General features: G+C 41.5%; 1 protein-coding gene across 1 annotated transcript; it reads left to right on the top strand.

The window, feature by feature from the left end:
* Positions 1–2,198: 2,198 nt before the first annotated feature.
* On the top strand, positions 2,199–16,627 carry TNMD (tenomodulin). Its single transcript, XM_017658913.3, has 7 exons — positions 2,199–2,363; positions 2,527–2,658; positions 10,838–10,978; positions 11,187–11,288; positions 14,015–14,168; positions 15,778–15,944; positions 16,251–16,627. Exons 1-7 carry the CDS (start codon positions 2,316–2,318, stop codon positions 16,458–16,460), a joined length of 954 nt encoding a protein of 317 aa, XP_017514402.1. The 5' UTR covers positions 2,199–2,315; the 3' UTR covers positions 16,461–16,627.
* The last annotated feature ends 4,259 nt before the right edge of the window (positions 16,628–20,886 follow it).

A 20,886-nucleotide genomic window follows, 5' to 3' on the forward strand; every position in this document is an offset into this window, starting at 1 on the left:
AAGACCAATCATCACGTCATTTAGTAAGAGAGGTAATACAGAAAGGAAAGTTTGTTTGGAAGGCGAGATAATTCATTCAGTTTGGGACATGTGGTATTTGAGGTGCCTGTGGGATATCCAAGTGTAGATGTGTGGGGGCCCGGCCTACGGCCGAGGCTGAGCTCCACTCCAGCTGGACAACGCCCCAAAGATGGCGCCTGCTTCCCTGTTGGGGATTGGCCCAGCAGACTTCCATACCCGTGCACAGCTCGTGCTGCCCGCTTAGAGTGGCGCGTGACACCTATCCGCTTAAAGGTCACACATGATACTGTCCCGGATTGGTTGGGTGACTGAATATAAGGGAGCCCGCCGGGAGGGAAAAGAGCTGCCCGACAACTGCTGTAACCACCACGAGAAATTAGACAATAAAGCCTAGAGAAGAATCAAGACCTTGGGCGTGTTGCTTCGGTCCCTGAAGGGTCGCGACAAGATGTTTAGCAGGTTAAATGGATGCATGAACCTGCAGCCGTAAGAGAGCAGCCTGGGTTAAAGATAGGGATTTGAGACTTGTCAGAGAAGATGACAACTAAGACATTAGCAGTCCACATAGAGAGGGAAGAATGGCTTTGAAAGATATTAGAATTGAGAATTGAGAAGACTGGTTGTGAAGGCGATCTGGCTGAGATATCTGTCACCCCATTGATCACCAGGGTTGATCCGGCTGATCTGGCTGACTAGGTGAGTGCACCCTTCCTCCCTCACCACTCCCTATGCATCCCCTCCAAAGCTGCCCACTTGGTCAAAGAGGACAACCTGCCCCGATAGAGAAAGACAGTCCTTAAGTCAAGGGTATATGAGCAGTTGTGTTCCTTCGGTAGAACCTCCAAACAAACTCTCAAAACCTGATGATTGGCTGGATAAAAGCAATCAGAAAAAGAGAGGGGAGCCTAGGACAAACCTCAGGTTTCTGGTTTTGGAGCCTGAGTGGTTGACGGTTCAACTTCATGGGCTGAATTGTGCTCTTCCCTCCTAATTCATAAGTTGAAGCCCTAATACCTATTATCTTAGAATGAGCCTTTAAAGGTAAAGCCTTTAAAAAGGTAATTAAGAAAAAGTATTATGGGTGGGACGTAATCCAGTATCACTGATGTCCTTGTAAGAAGAGGAGATTAGGACATAGATATGTACAGAGGGAGAAGGCCATGTAAACATGAAAAAGGCCACCTACAAGGCCAGAAGAGAAGTCTCAGAAGAAACCAACTCTGCTGGTATCTTGATCTTAGACTTCCAGCCTCCAGAGCTGTGAGAATGTAAATTTCTGTTGTTTAAGCCCCCAAGTCTGCGGTTCTTTGTGATGGCAGCTCTTGTTACCTAACAGAGCCACTAAGCAAGATTGGGACTATGGGAAAGAAAGCATCCTAGGGGCAGGGGTGTTGAAAGAAGAGTTTCATGTGAAGCATGTTGAATTTGAGATTCCCAGGGTATAACCTGGTAAAGATATTCAAATGGCTCTGAAATTCAAGAGATAGAATAGGGTTATAGAGGCAGATTTAGAAATCATTTATATATAGGTGATATTTTAAACTGTAAGAGTGGGCGAGATCATCTGAGAAGTGTATATAGAGTGGGAAGATCATGAAGGATAGAGGCATAAGGAATATCAACATTAAGAAACAGACTGAGGAAGAGAACCTAGGAAAGGAAAGTTATGAGATAGATAAGATGAAGAGAGAGAGAAAACTTATACTTAACCTTCTGAAGCCTGTTTTTAGTCATAATTAGTTGAGTACATATTGATCTGAGTCCTCAAAGAGCTTTAACACAGTGAAGGAGGCAAGACCTTATTCATCTCTGAGTCTTCAAGGCCAAGCACAGTGCCTGACATTTAATATTCCTGCAATACATATTTGTTAAATCGAATGGAATTGAAATTAGGACTTCATTCCCCTTTTTGTTTTGTTTGCTTATTTTGGGAGCGTGCAGCATGTATTGCCACTGATATTTGAAGTTCAGAGTGAAAAAGCATTTCAATGTGTCCTAGGCTTGGTTCCCTTCCAGACCAACCCCCAGGACAATAGTTTTCATTATAACCTTCTGTCTTTGCCATTCTGGATGGAATTTTGTGCACAGAAGTTATATACATATATGGGTATATCTATGTAACAAATCGCAGCACAGGAGCCCCCTGGGCTCCCTCAGGCTCTGGTATGACATATTTGAGCCATATAAATTCCACTTCTCCTCTGGCATCTGTTAGCTGAGTCTTGCAACTCCACCTCAGCAGTGGTCTCTCAGTCCTGTCAGAGCAGGGAAAGAGCACTGTGTGCTGAGAGAGCATGGCAAAGAACCCTCCAGAGAACTGTGAGGACTGTCACATTCTAAATGTAAGTTGATTCATATTTTTTCCATTTTGAGCAGAAGCATGGTTTCACAGATTTATTGTATTGCAATGTGAACATGAGAAAGTGAAATCAAAGGTGACTGAATTATGGCTTGCTATTTTAAGGGCTATTGTGTATTGTTTTATTTTCTCTGTTGTTTGCTTAGGCAGACGCTTTTAAATCCAAGAAGGTATGTAAATCAGTTAAGATTTGTGGATTGGTGTTTGGTATCCTGGCCGTAACTCTTATTGTCCTGTTTTGGGGGAGCAAGCACTTCTGGCCAAAGACACCCAAAAAAGTAAGTAAATGTGCACTGCTACCCAAAGCTTCGGTATTGAGTTTGATGGAATTTAATTTGTGATTGACATGTATATTACTCTGAAAATGAAAATCATGAAGTGACTTTCCTGTTTACTTCCTGGTGGTATGAAAAACTGATTTTGCTCTCTTTCATTTGACTATTTTGGTGAGGGAAGAAAATGTGTTTTCTGTATTTTGGTTAGTAATGATAGAATGTAGAATTATCCATTCTTTTATAATTCTCAGCTTTCAGGAGTTAAGACTCCTCCTAGAAGCAAAATTCTTCCTGTAGGAAAAAATGCTTTCCATCTTTTTTTCAATTATCTGGGCAGAAACTGCTGGAAAAGTAGTTATACTACCACATAAGAAGAAACCACCAGAAATGGCAGCAAAGGATTTTTGGGGATTATGTTTTTGACTGAATTCATCTGCTTGTAAAGACTGGCAGCCAACTCCTCAGAAGAAGCAGTCCTCATACCTGAGTTCACATTTATTTATGACAGAAAAATAGAATGTAGATTTGTTCAGCTTCTCACCAGCCACCATCATCACTGTCTCACTGAGATAGTAATGCCACAACGTAGAAATAACATGAAGTCATTAATCACAGGTGTTTCAGAAAGCTATGAGTATTAGGGTCATTTGGAGTAGCTTGGCTCCCAATTATAGTTGGTATTAGTGTACCTAGGCGGTCTTGTTACTCCTACATTCACACACAATGGGCAAGTTTAGATGTGACCCAAAGAAAATCAGTCTCTTCATGCTAACAATTTCCATTTGAGAGAGAATGAATAAATGTACATAGGTGCGGAGATGGTTTTCTGTCTTTTGCCACTTTTTCTGCCTGTGAGTTGTTGTTGTTACTGTTGTTATTAATTTGTTGTCATAAGATGCTCATTTCTATTTGATAACAGATGTAGTAAGGGAAAGGCACAAACCCAGGAGGGAGGATGAGAGACAAGAAGAAAATGGGTTGGTACAGACTATTAGGAACCAAAGAAGTGGTGGGAGCTGAGAGGAAAGAATATGGATCAATGAGGAAGGAGAGGTAGAGGGGTAGAAAATAGAAAATCTACCAGACAAGTGCCCAAAAGAAAACAGACGAGTAATGCATAGCCCCTCTTCAATTTTTACCTCTGCTGCTATACCCACTTCCATTTGGTCCTACCTTATCAAGTTAAAGTAGAAGGGAGAATGAAGAGCAAACCAGCCTACTTTGTTTGTTTGCCTTTTTATTTACACCTTGTTCCAGAAACGATCAAGGCCTTACCCAATGCCTATAATTAGCCTGTTCTCTCCCCCTCTATAATTACCTCCGCACACAGACCCCCGCCTTTCTCTCTCTCTCTCTCAGTCTCTCTCACTGCTCCCTGCTTCTGAACTGCTTAAACTGTCTACATGTCTTTCTAGAGAAGCTTCCTATGTTCAGGATAGCAGGGTGGTCAAAGCAATCAAGAGCAATAAGGAAACAGCAAATGAGTAACAGTCTCAAATGCATTCCAATCCACTTAGCTAATTCCCAAGGTCACATGGTGCCCCACAAATTGAATCTTGGATCCTCTTGACAATTACCAGTGAGTCAGAGGCCAATAAACCCTTTTGTTCTTCATGAACATAATGTAATTAACTGACTGTGGTAGGTTGCTAGCCTTTCAGACCACCATACATGCCTGCCTAGGTAAGGAGCAAGATGGGCCTCCTTGTTTTATTTTTGTTGTTCGTATTGCAAATACTATTCTGAAAGAGTTAATGTGTTTTTCTAGACTTAAAATGCTATTTGCCTTAGTGCAACAGAATAGACCTAGGTGGGGACCTTGCTTTTATCTGGCAAAGTGCCAAGTTCACTAACAGGGCCCATGACCCACCCCCTCTGCTTCTGTATTGTATCATCTTTACTTCTCACTCCAATTCTCTTTTTTAGTGGATTATAAGGAAATTCCTCAAACCGAAAGTAAAACCTACTCAGTGCATGCACAGAAGTGGGGTGTGCTCCCATATAACATTCATTGAAAATCAGATCTCTCGTGAAGTAACCCATGTTGGGATGTAATTTTCAGCAAAGGTATTCTCAGAAATGAACAGTTATTATGAAGTAATCTAGTAAAAGGCAACACCTGTCTCCAGCAACAATTTTTTTCCACAAACAAACATTGTTTCTCCTATATTCCAATGGAGAGTTGCAATTTATTGTCTTTGATATTTAAGTCTTGGCCATCACCACAACACCAGGCTGGGTCCATTGGAAACTAAGGAACCAACTAGAGATGTAGATGCTTCACTCGGTCTATTAATTCCTTGAGTTCCCAGACCCAGCCCAAGACACTACCAGTGTTTCCAATGGCTTAGACTGCCAATAAGCCTGCTTTGGAGCTAGCTTACAAATCCTCGGACAGGAAGAATAGTCAGATTAGTCTTGGAAGAAGATTTGCAGAGGAAAAGATCCAAGAATCTTGCACAAATTAAGGACTCTCCCGTTAAGAGTATGCCATAACAAGAAACAACAGCAGATTAAAACCCAGGCTCTTCTGGACTTTCCTTACAAGCCTGTGGGACCTATGGTGGCCATGTACACTTGGCCAGGAGGACTGTTGATGCTGTTGTGCTCAGGGCTGGAGTGATTTGTTTGCTGTTCTGGGGCTTCCTCCAAGCTCTCAGGTTAAGCTTTTGCCCCCCCTTACAGGCTCCAGGCCCCCTGGCCCACAGTCCTGTATAGAAGCCACCTGAGCTGAATGAAAGCCAGTCCACTGAGCTCTGTACTCAGCCTCCTCAACCAGCAGAGGGGACCTATTCAGTCCCAGAGATTCTGAGAGAGCGTTACAATGAGGCTCCACTTTCAGGCAGTGACCACCCATGGATCTTTGAAGCAGATTCCCTAGTGAAACATTCTTGTTTGAAGCTCCCTGTATTACACATTTAACATGAAACAATTAGAAGTCAACACCCCAGATAATTAATCCAATGTGGGGAAAACAAGTCAGAAAATTCCCAGCCCCTAAACCAACAGTTTAAAAACACAGACCTTGTACCTTGTCCCCTTCGGTCTTTTCTAGAATGAAGCAGAATAATAATAAATAAATGAAATGCTGTCCTTCTTGCCATATGTAGGAAGTTCCTGGTGACTTTAAGGCTACTTGGGAACCATTTGTCCTAAGGCCCACACAGCACCAACAGACTCCTCGGGAGGTCCCACAACTTCTTCATACTACCAACATGACATGAGGAGTGGCAGGGATAGGTGGGCATCCTTCTGCCTTCCCTGACCCTGCCTCAACTCTAGATGACCATTCAAACAGTCTCATTCAGGATTTCAAGCCTAATATCATTCTAGGCTGAGAATCCTTTGCTCAGAAAAAGCACTTTCTTGATAAATCTGGATCCAGCTTTTCTGTGACTCTCTCTCTCTAATGCCAGCCTCAGCCACAGACCAACTTTCTTCACACGTCTTCTAGGCACACAGGGGATAAAACTTTCCTCTCTGAGTTCCCTGGGGCTTGCCTACACAGCAGTTTGGTGGATGAACTGTGGGTCTGGACAAGCACTGATACCTTCAAGGAAAAAGTTGGAGTTGTAGCTGGAATCTCTTTAGCTACGGAACTCAGCTTCACCAGACAGTGCCACATCGGCATTTTCAAACAGAAGTCTTATCTTCATTTATTTTCCTCCCAAACCATCACAGGAGCAAACTCTGCCCTTGTACAGCAACTCTCACTAGGCCAGCTCTTGCTCTGGGCTATTCAGGGGCAGCACCAGTTATGCAGAGCAGAATTCTGGCTACTACGAGCACATTCTTTTTCAGTCTTTTCATTCTCCTAAGCCAGCATTTGCTGAGCAACTTAGGGGGCACCATCAAGGAAAGCCTGAGTCTTCAAAGGCACTGCCCTTTAGTGGCTGGGTGTGTGACTGGGGCTGCCATAGGGAAGCAGCCCAGGTGATCAATGGGTGGTAGGATTCTAATGATCAACCTAACAGGTGTCAACCAAATTGGAGCAGAATGGATTTTGTCAGCTGTTCAGCCTTGCATCTGGCAAGGAGTAGGAGATAAAGATGGAAACTGAGCTACCAGAGGTACTTGGTGACTTGCCCCAAGTCACACAGCTTGTATGTGGCAGAGTTGAGGCTAAGACTATAAAACCTAGTCTATGGATTCTCCTCACTCTTCTCCAGCTGAATTTAAGAATAAGGGCTGGTAGGGGTTATGAGTAGGGGGAAACTACACAGCCAGCTTGAGTCTGTAGATGAAAAAAATGGGGTTTTTCTTGTTGAAAAAGAGAAATGTCTGTGCTACTTATGCCAATTTTTTTCAGAGCTGAGAACTGTTAATCAAAGATGCAGAAGTCTAGCTTTACATAAGAAATAATCTGTCTGCTCTGTGTTGGTAAAGAAATTCTCACAGGCTAAGTTGGTAATAATATGGTACAATGCATTCACTTCCCTTCTTTCCAGCCTACACACCTGCTAGGCAGCAATTCTGAGCATGTCTAACCTTTGGAGAGCGTACCTCATCAATAGACAGTAAAGGAGGACGGTGGAGAGAAGAGCAGCTAAATTCATCACAGGCTTCAAAAAACAAACCTCAGCCAAATGTCCTCAAATCCCTTTCAGGACAGGCTAAAGCTACTTGCCCCCAAAACAGATCCATCATGCTGAGATCTGTGGCAGCTTTACTCTTTATAAAAAGCTTTCTTTTCTGATCTCAGAGATTGCCACAAATTGAGGCAAGAAAACAGGGCAAACTGTGAAAGGCAGATGTTAGGGCTCATTTGCTGCCTGAGTAAAGGATTTGGCTGGACTGGAGAAAAAATTCCTGGGCAGGGAAGATAAATGAATTTGTGTTCTCTCCATGTGCTGGCAGTGTGATCTTACATCTCTCACTGCCTGGACTTAACCATATACCTCTCTCATTTCACTTCTGAGTGATATTCTCCTCCATTGCCTTCCCTGTCTCACTCCAGTGTTCTGGTCCTTACACTTAAGACAAGGCTTAAGAGTGGGTGAAGTAGGAAACCATTTGAGTGGTGCTGAAAAGATGCCCTTGACTCCCCAGATATCTACTATTCCTGCTGCCATTGTGCTTAAAACCACCATTAGTAATTCATTCCTATGAATTACGTATTGCACTTATGTCTTTTTTTTTTTAGCAAATATCCATCGCTAGCATCTTAGTGTGAAAACATCTGTCAGATTGATTTCTTCTTTGACATAAGATACCAGAGGCACCACAAAATTCCTAGATGTCTAGACAGGAGACAAAAGGATAGAGGGAGATGGGAAAAGAAGGTAGGGCTACGAGGGTACAAAGTGAACAGGATATGAGAGAACAGAAAAGGGAAGCTAGGAGCACCAAAGATTGGCTTTCCCTGTTTGCCAGTTTGGCAGAAGTGAACTCCTCACCTTACTCTGTCCTTGGTCTGTCCTTCCTGGAATAAAGCTGAGTTGGGGGCAGTCTGCTATGAGGTACTGGGAGTCCCCTCACACCCCTCTCAGACCAGTCATCCTGTCTCTGGGTTAGTTTGTGCCTAGAGAAAACAAAACCATTCATTCCTTCATCTTCAGAAAAACCTGCAGTCCCTGAGTCAGTGAGCTTAGTAGAGAGAAAAGTACTCTGAGGCCAAAGGCATGAGCTTATCTTCATATGGGTCAGTAAAGCTTGCATAGCCATTACCCAGGCAATGTTCTCCACAGGGACCCAGGCGAGACAGTGTGTCTGTACTTGCTCAAACCCATCCCCAAAGAGTCCAAAGTGGGCCACCAACATCATCTTCCTAGACAAAGGACAGTCTGTTCCAAGAGGACACCTTTGATAGTGGAATTCCATCTGGATGAATATATAGCTTCCTACCCCCACCCCCACCCAGGATTCACACACAAATTAAGTTATTCTGATCTCACTCTATTTAGCAACCTCTACTGCTAAGAAAAAACCAACAAGCTGGCTAATGAATACAAGCAGAATAGATACCTTCTCCCCCAGTGAAAAACTCTTTGAAGGAATGTTGAAAATAATCAAGATCTGCTGAGCTTGGCGGTTTCCAATAGTTTTCATCTAGCAAGGTGTCCAAGTGAAGTGCATTGCCAATAGTGAAGGAAAACTCATTCCACAAAAGTACACTGAAATTCTAAATGTCACCAGTATGGTTCCATAGTCTTCTACCAATGATTGAAAATACAGCCTGTATTTTGTCTTTTGCCCAGGTAGGCAGCGTTCCAACATCCCCTAGTCTCTAACCTCATTTTTCCTTGCAATAATCCATCAGTGGTGCTCCTGATGAAACAATCATCCCACCCCACCCCCAAAGACTAGCCATGTCAACATTTGTCTCAACAATGGATAGTATTTCTAAAGAAACTCCCCCCCATTGGGAGATCTGACAAGACTGGATCTGAAGTAGATGCCTCTCTCCTCTACTTAGGTAGAGCTGACTGAGAGCTCAATTTGTTGCCATCAGTAGAACTTTCTCAAGCTGGCTGCAGAGCTAGAATTGAGGACATATTTATAACTAGAAGCAAATAACAAGCCTAAAGGAATTTGCTACCTGTCACAAACCAGGCCAGACTTCCTGAGTTAACTCTGCAGTTGCTGGAAGCTTCTAAATAATGCTTTCCTTCCCTTTTTAAAATACAGTCTCTTAAAAGAGCTTGCCAGTGCTCAGAATCTGTCTTTAGGAAGATGAGAATTTGCAATTGGTGGGAAAAATTTATTCAACAAAAATACTTAAGCGCTAGTCATGACCAGGCACTGAGGGCTAGCAAGTGTTAATTGACATTGTCTCTTGTTTTCCTATTCGGCAACTACACAGCCTTTTCACATTTGAAGCGACATTGTTTCCACAAACCCTTCTAACTTGTTTTTCTACTTGAGTTTGACCAGGAACGTATTTGACCAGGTTAAACTAACATTTAGTCACAGACACAGGCAGACACTAAAAAACAACCCAATGCCGTACAAACCCTAAAGGGCTGCCACTGGGCACCGTATCATTAGAAAGCAACATTGGCTCTATAGATGGTTTACTTTTTTGGACATTTAGTTTGCCAATTTTTTTTGGAAGGACAAGTGAGTATGAAGAAACGTGATGATCAAAGGCTTCCTGCCAACAGGGATCAGACAGACTTCACATGGCCCCATCAGGTCTGGCCTGGTTTGTGACAGATAGCAAATTCCTTTTAGCTTGTTATTTGCTTCTAGCTATAAATATGTTCTCAGTTATAGGTCATGGGCTTACCCTAAACCGAGACACTCTACAGGACTGGTCCTCTTGGTCCTTAGAAAGAGAACTGTCTCCTGTAGAAGGCAGGAGAGAGTCTGGGGTTTGTTTCAACCAGTCAAGAGCAACCTGATAAGCAGCCTTCCCAAGGCACTCTTCTTGGGACACTCCATATGACTTAGTGCAGGCACTCCACACAGTTGTTGAGCTCTATATACAGGAGAATCTGGAGAACTTGAAGCCCCCTGAATCTGTTTGGTTTGCAAAACAGAACTCAGGAATAAACAGACAGCGGTTGGTTAGCTCATAAAAGAGAAGGTTAAGGGAGGGCAATAAATATTTCCCAGAGTTTAAAGGGCAAAAAGAAGCAACTGAAGTCAGGTTATGACTATAATCAAACATTGGCCAGGGAGAATGGTCTTCAGAGTTTAAAAAGGACATTCCCAAAACTATTGAGGCAACAGAGAAGCCCTGATGAGAGAAGGAGAAAAAGAACAGTGCCTCCTCGTCCTAAGTGTGTTCTGACCTCTTTCTCAGCCCCAGTGAATTTCATGTGGAGTAAAGAGGTGACCTCTGTACACTTGGAAAGGGAAGGGGTAACTTAAAGACACAGCATAGGCTTTAGGTGCTCTTCTGCTCAACACAAGGGAAAAATACAGGCTGGTTTGCAAAATATCATTTGCTATTTAGTCAAGGCTGCCAATAAAACTGTTGGAATTCTTAGTAATTAGTTCAGCAACTTGGCTTGAATACAAAATACTGGCTCTGAAGGGATCCCCATATCAGCTCCAGTGCCAAAAAGCACCTCACTTTAATCTCGAGTCTCAGAGAATTCCCAGCGGCAAGCTGCTGAGATGGTAGCTCACTACAAAGGCTCTGAAAAGAGAAGGCGCCCCAGATACTACTCAATTAAAGTGTCTTATGAAGGGACACACTGAGTATCTCAGAGCTTGTTTTCTTCTGTTCTCCCAGACATATGATATGGAACACACTTTCTACAGCAACGGAGAGAAGAAGAAGATTTTCATGGAAATTGATCCTGTGACCAGAACTGAAATATTCCGAAGTGGAAATGGCACTGATGAAACCTTGGAAGTACATGACTTTAAAAATGTGAGCTGGACATTTTCCCCCTAAGGCTTCCCACTTAAAATATTAGAACATTTGAGTCAAGTTAAAAATAGTTTCTAGTCTCCATTTACTTTATAAGATAAAGCTTCCCCTTTGAATTCAAATTTTACCAGCCTGGGGTCCTGACAGATCATGGAACTCACTAACTGTGGCTATTTCAGACAGTTTTTTTTTTTTATCTGTGCTATAGGGATACACAGGCATCTACTTTGTAGGTCTTCAAAAATGCTTCATCAAAACTCAGATTAAAGTGATTCCTGAATTTTCTGAACCAGAAGAGGAAATAGATGAGGTATGTATGAATAGTGATAGTAAAAGCCATCATGTGTTGGGTGCTAACTATGTGCCTGACACTGTACTAAATGCTTTACACTCATTTGATTCTTAAAACGACTCCATAAAAAGGTACTATAACTATCCCTGTTTTCAGATGAGGAAACTGAGTATCAGAACCAGAAAGTGACTTGCCAAAATCACACAGCTGGTGAGGAGCAGATTGGGATCATGAACCCAAGCCTTTCAAAAAACTAAAGTTCGTGCTTTTAGGCGCAACACTATACTCTTATACCTGGATAACTGTCAACATTATGTACATGTGCTCTCAAATCAAAGATTTCTAGGAAGAGGGGTGAGCCAGAGGAACAAAATCAATCCTGCCCAAGATAAAGTCCTAAAAAGAATAGCTCCAAAGCCATATGGGATCCTTGCCACTTAAGTCACACTGTGACATTCACCTATTTCAAAAATTTCAGTTCATCCAACTTACCATTTTATACTGGCTGCTAATAGAATAATTTACATTTAATCTCACTAGGAAAGGCAAAAGCAAATAAGGTGATAACTACAGTGTAATAAAAATTCTTGGAAAACACACTGCTAGGTAACCTGGGTGAGGTAACCTGGGTACTGGCACAATGGCTGAATAACCCCTGAAAGCCTAGTAAGAGATGGAGGATTATTGACTAAAATACAGCCATCAATAAAGCCCTTGAGGTTCTTACTTTGTCTGTAATTTAATTACAAATTATGAATACAAATAGTCTGTTTGTAATTATAGTATATTGCTATCACTGGAGGAAGAAGGGGAACCTTAGCTAAGGCCATCTTGTGATAACATACTCCCCACTGTAGCCGGGAAGAAACAAATGTTCATTTGGCTCATTTGGTTTTGGTTTAGTATTTAACCAGCAAATCTAAAATGACATTACAGCAATGGTACAGTGGCCTCCCTATAGACTGTAAATACCTCTTTCTCTTTCTTCTCTCTCCTTTTCTCCTACCCAACTCTATCCATCTTAATTCTCATCTACCCATTTATCTTTTTCTTTTCCTTTTCTTCTTTTGTGGGGGGTGAGGTGGGGTGGGGAGCACTCTTCCCTTACCCAAGCGTCCCTTACCCATTGGCTCCCCTAGACATGCTACTGGTCTCCTTGTGGCCAGAGAAATTACAAGCCTTTGTTACTAGAATATCCAAGAAAAGGAATAAAATTTCCCCAAAGATAATGCTCTACCCCCAAGGTGTATGGTGGTGAAACATTTTGGAGGTTTATTTTTAAGTAAGCATAAGTTAGATAGATGCATCTGAGGAACAGAACAACTTCCAGGATGTCCGAATTATAATAGGTGGCAAGGTAAGATGAAAGGAGAGTCATTAGGATAAAAAGTTACCATGTCCAATATAATATGCTGTTTATTACAGAAAATAATGTAGGGCCGGCCAGCAATGAGCTCATACTGACAAAACAGGACTTATTTTTCTGTAAAAGATAAAGGCAAAGTATCAGAATGTCTCATTTTGGCTCTAATTTAGTCTTCAGTTAATATTGCCGAATCTTTTAAATAACACAAGTATTCACCTAGTGGTAGCAAAATCACTTTATCATCAAGAAAATCCTTTTCTTGTATTCAGTCTACAGATTTTTTTTTTATGAGACAGATTTGTAGTTCTGAATGACAAAAGCCCTCTTATTCTCTACTGCCCTCAGCCCCTGTATCCTTGGTTGGCGCATGTTAAACATGCCGAACAGGTATATAAATAGCCCTCATTTTGCTAACAAAGCTAGCTGGCATACCACCCTCATTTTCTACAGTCCCTTTCGACACATCCCAAGGTCTTTACAAACACAAGGGCAAAGGAGCTAAGACTTGAGAGTTTTAAATGGCTTGGAGAAAAATTATACAAAAGCATATTTCAGAGAATAAATAAAAACCCTGAAATCATAAAGCTAGAAAGAAACAAAAAGAAAAGGAAAAGCCTTATTAAGAGAAAGCGGGAAATGTTAAAGCCCCAAAGACAAGTGAGTAAGAACTATGGACACACGACAAGTATTATGCTTTCAAGAAGAAACTGCACAGAAGCTGCGGCTCTTGGTAAGGTAAGAAAGGCTACCTAACCCTTTCTTATCTAAGTTTGTCTTTGAGACAAACTAACTAAACATCGAGAATGAAAGAGGAAAACAGAGGTAAGGCCAGTGAAGTCACAAACTGAAGACTTGACTTTAAGACAAAAAAGGCGTCCTTTGTACTACAACTAGCTGCCATTAAGAGGCAAATACTGTAAAATCAAAGTATTAGGCTCCATTGCTATTTACTTGATCTACTTGGATTATAGCTTTTTCAGCCTGAGATCAAATCGTGCATGTGGCCCTAGTTGCAAGAAACCTAAAACAAGGCATGCACTCCCAATATCCCTTCAGAAGACAGAAACTTACATGGCCCGGTGGGTGGCCCAGAAAAAAAAATGATGGAAAGCCTTCTGGACTTTCAGTGAAATCATAGCAGAAAAGGCTCCTGTTTTGGTGAGCAGCCTTACTGTTAGACTCCAAGAGGGAGGGATCAGTTGCCAACTCTCCAAAGGGCACTTACTGTATGCAAGGCCCAGGGCTAATTCACTGGCAGTCCTGGGATTGGAACTGTTACTCAGACTTAAAATACAATGTTTTCCAGAATCCCATAATGTCTCACTCATTTTATGAATTTCTCTGCCTCTTCCCATCCTGAACTACTTTCTTCTCTCAGAATGAAGAAATTACCACAACTTTCTTTGAACAGTCAGTGATTTGGGTCCCAGCAGAAAAGCCTATTGAAAACCGAGACTTTCTTAAAAATTCCAAAATTCTGGAGATTTGTGATAATGTGACTATGTATTGGATCAATCCCACTCTAATAGCAGGTATGGCTGCTGGCTCCTTCTCCTCACCCTCCTCCTTCCTCACCTCCTCTTCCTCCTCCTCTTTCCAAAGGTAGTAACAGGTTAACGTTTGCAGCATTCAGAGACTACATTTCTAGGAAAACAAAGGATCTGCTTACATCTTCTTAGACGAAACTGTATATGCTGAGTGCCAGTGAGGAGGGAACTTTTCATAGCCAAGTTATAAATCAGATAAAGTAATGCTGACAGGCTTTTAAATATCCCAGCAAAGGTAACGCCACCTTCATGTGACCAGTGATGGCATAAAGCTAATCTGTCTTTCTTTGCACATCTGTATTCACTACCGTTAGGATATTAGACCACTGCTCAAACCACCATGTGCCCAACGAACATAGGAGAGAAGAGCCCCCCCAGTGATGCTCTGTTGTCTCAAGAAGGATTCTCCATGCCATATGGTGGCAATCTCTCCAGGAAATAAGACAGTCACTGCAATATGAATTCCTCATAGCTGTTTTAGGAATCATTGTAAGAATAATTGAGGGCCAGAGGGCCAGAGCAGAGGAGTCCAGCTCCCAACTTCCACTAAGCCCATAGAGAAGGCAAAGGTCCCTGGACAACTTTGCCCAGTTACAGGGAGTTTGACCTTCCTCATTCTGCACAGCATGGATCACTATATTACCCAAAAGAGCTCACCTCTAACCAATCCAGACATTTATTGGTTCTCTTTGGCCTTAAAAACAAAAGGCAGCTAAATGCAAGGTGGTATCCTAGATTGGATGCTGCAACTTCTGCTTCAGCATCCTTTTTCTAAAGGCCATTAGTAGAAATGATGATATCTGAAAAAAGTCCATAGTTTAGTTAATAGCATTGTACCAGTGCCAATTTCTTAGTTTTGATATTAGTCCCTTCCTCACCCTATCCAACTGTTAACCAGGAAACACTGCTAATAGTTGCTACCCATACAACGGGTGGAGGGTGCTGAGAGAGGGCAGCACTGTGCACTTTGGTGTGGATTAGAGTACCTTCCTCTGAGGATCTTGTACAGGGCTCTTCCAGCCTTGGCAAGCAGCCTCCACATCCAGGCGGGCTGCCCACCCACACTAGTATCTGTCCTGGGCCCCAACATTGGTATATGTAAGATACTAATGTTGGGGGAAACTGGATGAAGGGTATATAGGAACTCTACTATCCTTGCAACTTCTCTGTAAATCTAAGATTAATTTCTAAATAGTAAGTTTTAAAAAGTTTAAGACAAGAAAGAGAAGGAAAGAGGTAGGACACAGGGCACCAAATCAAATCAGGCAACCAAAAAATATTTATTGAGCACCTATCATGGGTAAAACCATTGTAGGAGACAACAAAAGTCATCTGTTCTCAATTTTTTACTTCATATGCAAATAAGGCAGAGTGCTAAGTGTTTGATGCCAAAGAGAGAAGAGGTCTGTGTATCCGGGAATAATCATATTTGTTTTGGAAAAATCTCCTTAAAATATGAGCCAAGGGTGCTTGGAAAAGTGGTCCCTGAATGCCTAAATGATGGCAGTGAGCAGATGCAATGTCAGTCCCCAAGCACTTCTTTCAAAAGCATTTGCAAAGCTGTTGAATCACAACTTTGTCTTTATTACCTTAGTTTCACAGTTACAAGACTTTGAGGAGGACGGTGAAGATCTTCATCTTCCAACCAATGAAAAAAAAGGCATTGAACAAAATGAGCAGTGGGTAGTCCCCCAAGTGAAGATGGAGAAGACACGTCATGCAAGGCAAACAAGTGAGGAAGAACTTCCAATAAATGACTATGTGAGTTATGTTCATGTTACTCTTGTTAGAGGAAAGGCAAACAGCCCTCCCAAAACTCACTTACCCCTCAGATCAAAATCCTTGAAAGGAGAATGGTCATTTTTCTAACAAAAAAATAAAAACATTTAAGAAATGTGGAATCCCTAGGAAGCTCATTCAAAGTCAATCTTGATCAATTTTGATCAAGTTAAGGAACTTAATTTCTCCCCAGCACCCCCAACTCATATAGTTGTATAGTCTTCCCCCACTTGGTGTACCTCTTCCTAGTAAACTTTCCCCTCCAACACTGGCTCCTTCTTTTTTCAGACTGAAAATGGAATCGAATTTGACCCCATGCTGGATGAGAGAGGTTATTGTTGTATTTACTGCCGTCGAGGCAACCGCTACTGCCGTCGCGTCTGTGAACCTTTACTAGGTTACTACCCGTATCCATACTGCTACCAAGGAGGGCGGGTTATCTGTCGTGTCATCATGCCTTGCAACTGGTGGGTGGCTCGCATGCTGGGGAGGGTCTAATAGCAAGTTTCAGCTCAAGTGCTTAAACTTCTGGCAGCCAACATATAATAAATGCATGCTATTCAATGAATTTCTGCCTATGAGGCATTTGGCCCTGGTAGCCAGTACTCTGGAATTACTTGTAGGTAATTCCTCTCTTCATGTTCTAATAAACTTCTACATCATCATCAATGGCCTGATTGCTGCTGAACACACTGGGTAAGTGTTTCCTAAAAATATTTCCTGCAACTGAAATGGAGCAACCTGTCTAACACGGATGACAGCAATGGAAACTTACATTTCATCAGGTTTGGGGAATGGAAAAGGGCAAAGCATAAGGATTGGTAAACACCGTATTTTACTATGCTGTACTGAGAAAGTGGAAATGAGAGGCTGATGATAAAATGTTCCTTTAACTGATGCATAAAAACGTGTCCTTTTTTGCATAGCCCCAGTGTTTAATTATCTGAGAGACATATTGTGGACTAGCTTAAGCATCTATTAAGCTGCTGGACAGGCAGTGAGTCACAGCAGGCCAACACTAAAATATTGCAAGTGCTCAGACTCAGCAAAGGAGAAAGCTAAGCTAGCAAAAAGGGTCCCAGGCTCTCCTCCTGTGAACAGGAATTCAACTTTGGACAAATTCAACACTTCATAACCTTCAGGTCTGACTTCTGTTTTGATTACTGTCTGGTTATGTAAATTTCCAAGGTGATTGTCTGGAAAAGGGGGACTTAAAAATATCACTCACAGAAATGGACATCATAGGAAATTACTGAGGTGAGGAAACAAGTGAGATATTTTCTTTCCCTCCACAACCACCAGGAACTACCAGTATGCCACTTTCTTAAAGGAAGAGTAAGTCCTAGTTCTCAATCATCTGCTATTTTGATATTTTGGGAAAGAAAAGAGGGACAAAGGGGAGAGGAAAAGAAGTGGTCAAAAGGTAATGTTAACCTTGATGTCTCAGTCAGTTCTAGTTTCAAAATTCCTTTTCTACCAATTTAACACCCCACGAGTTTCATTTGAAGGTAGCCCCTTCATTACTTAAAGGTATTGTGTCATGAAAGTATCTGCCTGGCACTTCCCATCAGAAAAGCATTTTCAAAGAGTAAACTCTTCACCAAGATGCCTGTGCACCAGGAGTCATTTTCCCCCATTTAACAGGTGAAAAAGCAAATGGAAACGGATTTCTCCGGGGCTGAATTAAGATTAGCTGGTCATTAATTGGTAATTAGCATACATGCCATACTTGGGTTACCAATTTTCACAGAATGAGGGCGTGATAAAACATATCTAACAACTCAACATTACTGAAAATATTTTCTTTTTTATTAATGATTTAGAAGACATCTGAGAATTTTGGAGTACTTCAGTGATCCTAACAGACATTAATTTACAGTTGAAATAGAAAAATGTAAAAGATATGAGATTAATTTGAGGTTGTATGAACTTTATGATGTTCTCTACCATTGTTTTTTAATAAATTATTCATTTTTAACATTGGTTTTTAAGATCAGCCAATAATTTTTAGTTCCTGCTCAATTTTATACAGTCTACATTTTACTATATATACTGTGCTCTGTGGGAGGATACAAATGAAGAAGAAGGTATACTCCTTATTGACAAAGAAAAATAAGACAGCACAAATAAATAAGCCCTAGTAAGGAAACTTATACACAACTAACTACAATTGTGTATGGTATGCTATTATATACATGCGCAAAAACACACGTGTGTGTGCACACATGAGGTATCAAAAGTTGCATGTCATATATTAGGGCTAAGAGTTCCTACTCACATTATTTTAATTCAGGAAGCATTTTTTGTTCAAATGAGATACTTTGACCTCCATGTAATTTCACATTGGGAAAGTGTAATCCCCTTGATGAGGCAGACCATGAGTTCAAAAGAAAATGCAAGGACATGCTTAAAGAGACATTCAAATCATGTAATGCTTAGGAAAAAAGCAAACAAACCAACCCAAATTAGTCTGTCACTTCACATAGGCCCCAGCCAGGCTGGAAAACGAGAAAGTATAATAAAACACTCTTGCCATAGATTTTTGCCCCTCCTTTGAGTCCTGTGCAGACTCCTTACACCATGCTCAGTCCTCCCATCAGACCAACCTCACTGAAGCTAGAACTGTCTCTCTTCCTTCCATCACCCTTCCCTATGCCCAGTCTCCCCATCTCCAGGAATGACACCCAAGTAACTCTGATCTCCCCAGCCAGAGACCCTGCAGTAATTCTAAGGTATCCCTGTCCTTCACTCCAGTCTCTCCCCACATTCTTCCATCTTGTCTCCTAAACCACCCATCAGTTATGCTTATGATCCAGGCCAGGGGCTATTTCTTAGCACAGCTCTTATACCTCCTCCCTGTTGAAGTTCCCAGGCTGTAGACTGAAGTTGGGATAAATGCTTTCACACAGTTTATTTTTCACTTACAGTTTTTATGAATGCCATTTCCTTTCCTCGGAGTCTATAATAGCTACTTAACTACATTAAGGATCAGGCCTAACTTGCATTCAAATAGTCCTTCCTCAAACCACCCTTAACCCCCTAGACCATGAATTCAAAAGAAAATACAAAGGCACTTCTTAAAGAAGCTTTCAAATCATCCCCCGCTAAGAAAAAGCAAACCACAACACAAAAGCAACCCACACCAGCACATCAGTCTGTCACTTTCCATAGGCCCAGGCCAGGTTGGAAAAGAAGAAAGTGTGATATCCCTGTTTTCCTCCCACTGAGCTACCCACTTCTTTCGCTTGTCTCAGGCATGTGAGCTCTCTGCTCTATTCGTGGAGCCATCCCATCTCCTTTACAGTTTTCTCTCACTAATTCGAAGAGATTAAAAAATCCTATTTTTCACATGCCTAAACATGAAACCTAAATCCTCTCTACATCATTGTATCCTGTGTAAGTTAATATATGACTCAGTGCACATACATTTACATATGAATTATACCTGCAAGTTCTATAGGAGGGCCCGTACTCTCCCGTTTTGCTCTATCCAGAGCCTACCACAGTATGGAAAGCCTCCAAGTAGTCTTTACTTGTTTTTTTTTTTTTTTTGGTAGAAGACAATAAGAGAGACGAGAGGGAAGGTTGAAGAAAAAAGAGGAGTTTGTAAAAGAAAACAGCTATAAGGCTCTTTGAAACATATTACAAAAGGTTGGCCTTCAGTTCTGTTGACATTGGGGATGAAAGGTCTTACCATACTTAAGTATTGCTTATCTTTTGACACAGTTCATTTCTACAAGTATGAAGAATTCTTCTAATCCTAGAATGATAAAAAGCATCAATGATTGCCCACAACTGGATTATCTATTTCCATTAGAAAAAGGCAGGCTTTTTGAATTTTCTTTTCAATTTTCAATCATTCCATGTAGAAAAAAGAAAAAAAGGCAAAAAGCACATCTGCCAGGAAATCATAAGAAATATCCTATTACCTTTCAGATTCTTTGGGGATCTAAATTCCAGACAGGAAAAGTCAGGTGAGGAGAAGCCATCCATTGCTCCCACTCAGCAGAAGGGCACTGTGCATTACTGTGCTCAGCGCCTTCCTGCACACCTAAAAAGGCTCTTTGGCAGGACTAGGGGCAAAGGAAATCTATTTTGAGTCTTTATATGTAAGGCTGTCTGTCTGGCTGAGTCCAAAACTGTCACTTTGGTTCCTAAAGTCTAACGCTGAAAGCTTACTGAGATAAATATGGACCTTCTCATTCAGGCTGTCAGGAAATGCGTGGATCTATTTTATTTATACCCTTAAAAAATGATTTCATTTTGGCTTTCCTTTTTTGAAGAAGCTTCATTCTGGTACTTAATTTTGCTGACAACATGCTGTTCCCTAACAAGAAAGAAAAGTGGCTCCATATTAAAAACCAGGTATGAATGTATACACAAAATTATTGTCCGTGGCTCATTCCAAAGTCCTGCTAAGTATCTTTGGTTAATTCCCAAGGAAGTTGCTTACCCAAGGACTGCATCGGTAATTTATTTAGATCAATAGTCAACTCTGGCATTTGTGCCCTACTGAGGGAATAGTCACTATGCACTTACTGCTTTGATATTTGGGTTCTGTTTGCCTGTCTTTTCTTCCATTTACTTATTTGACACTCAGGCCTATTGTCCTTGCTGAAAGGGCTCAGAAAGAGAGAGGCAGATTGAATGGAGGGAAACAGACCAAGCCACAATAAACCTCTCAACGAAAACAAAGAAAGAGCAGCAACTCCATAGTGCTGAGATGATCTCTGTCTGACAGCAACATGAATATATTGTTTATATTTATCCTTCCCTGCTGATGCTATCATTTGCCATTCTGAATTTTCCACTGACAGCAGTATTTCTGCTGGTCTTACAGAGATGTTGGCTACTAAAACACAGTTCAGGCTCATACCCACATCAATCATCAGTGAACCAAGAACAAGACACTTGCCAAAGATAG

The sequence above is a fragment of the Manis javanica genome, chromosome X (assembly GCF_040802235.1).
Source record: "Manis javanica isolate MJ-LG chromosome X, MJ_LKY, whole genome shotgun sequence".
Lineage (NCBI taxonomy): Eukaryota > Metazoa > Chordata > Mammalia > Pholidota > Manidae > Manis > Manis javanica.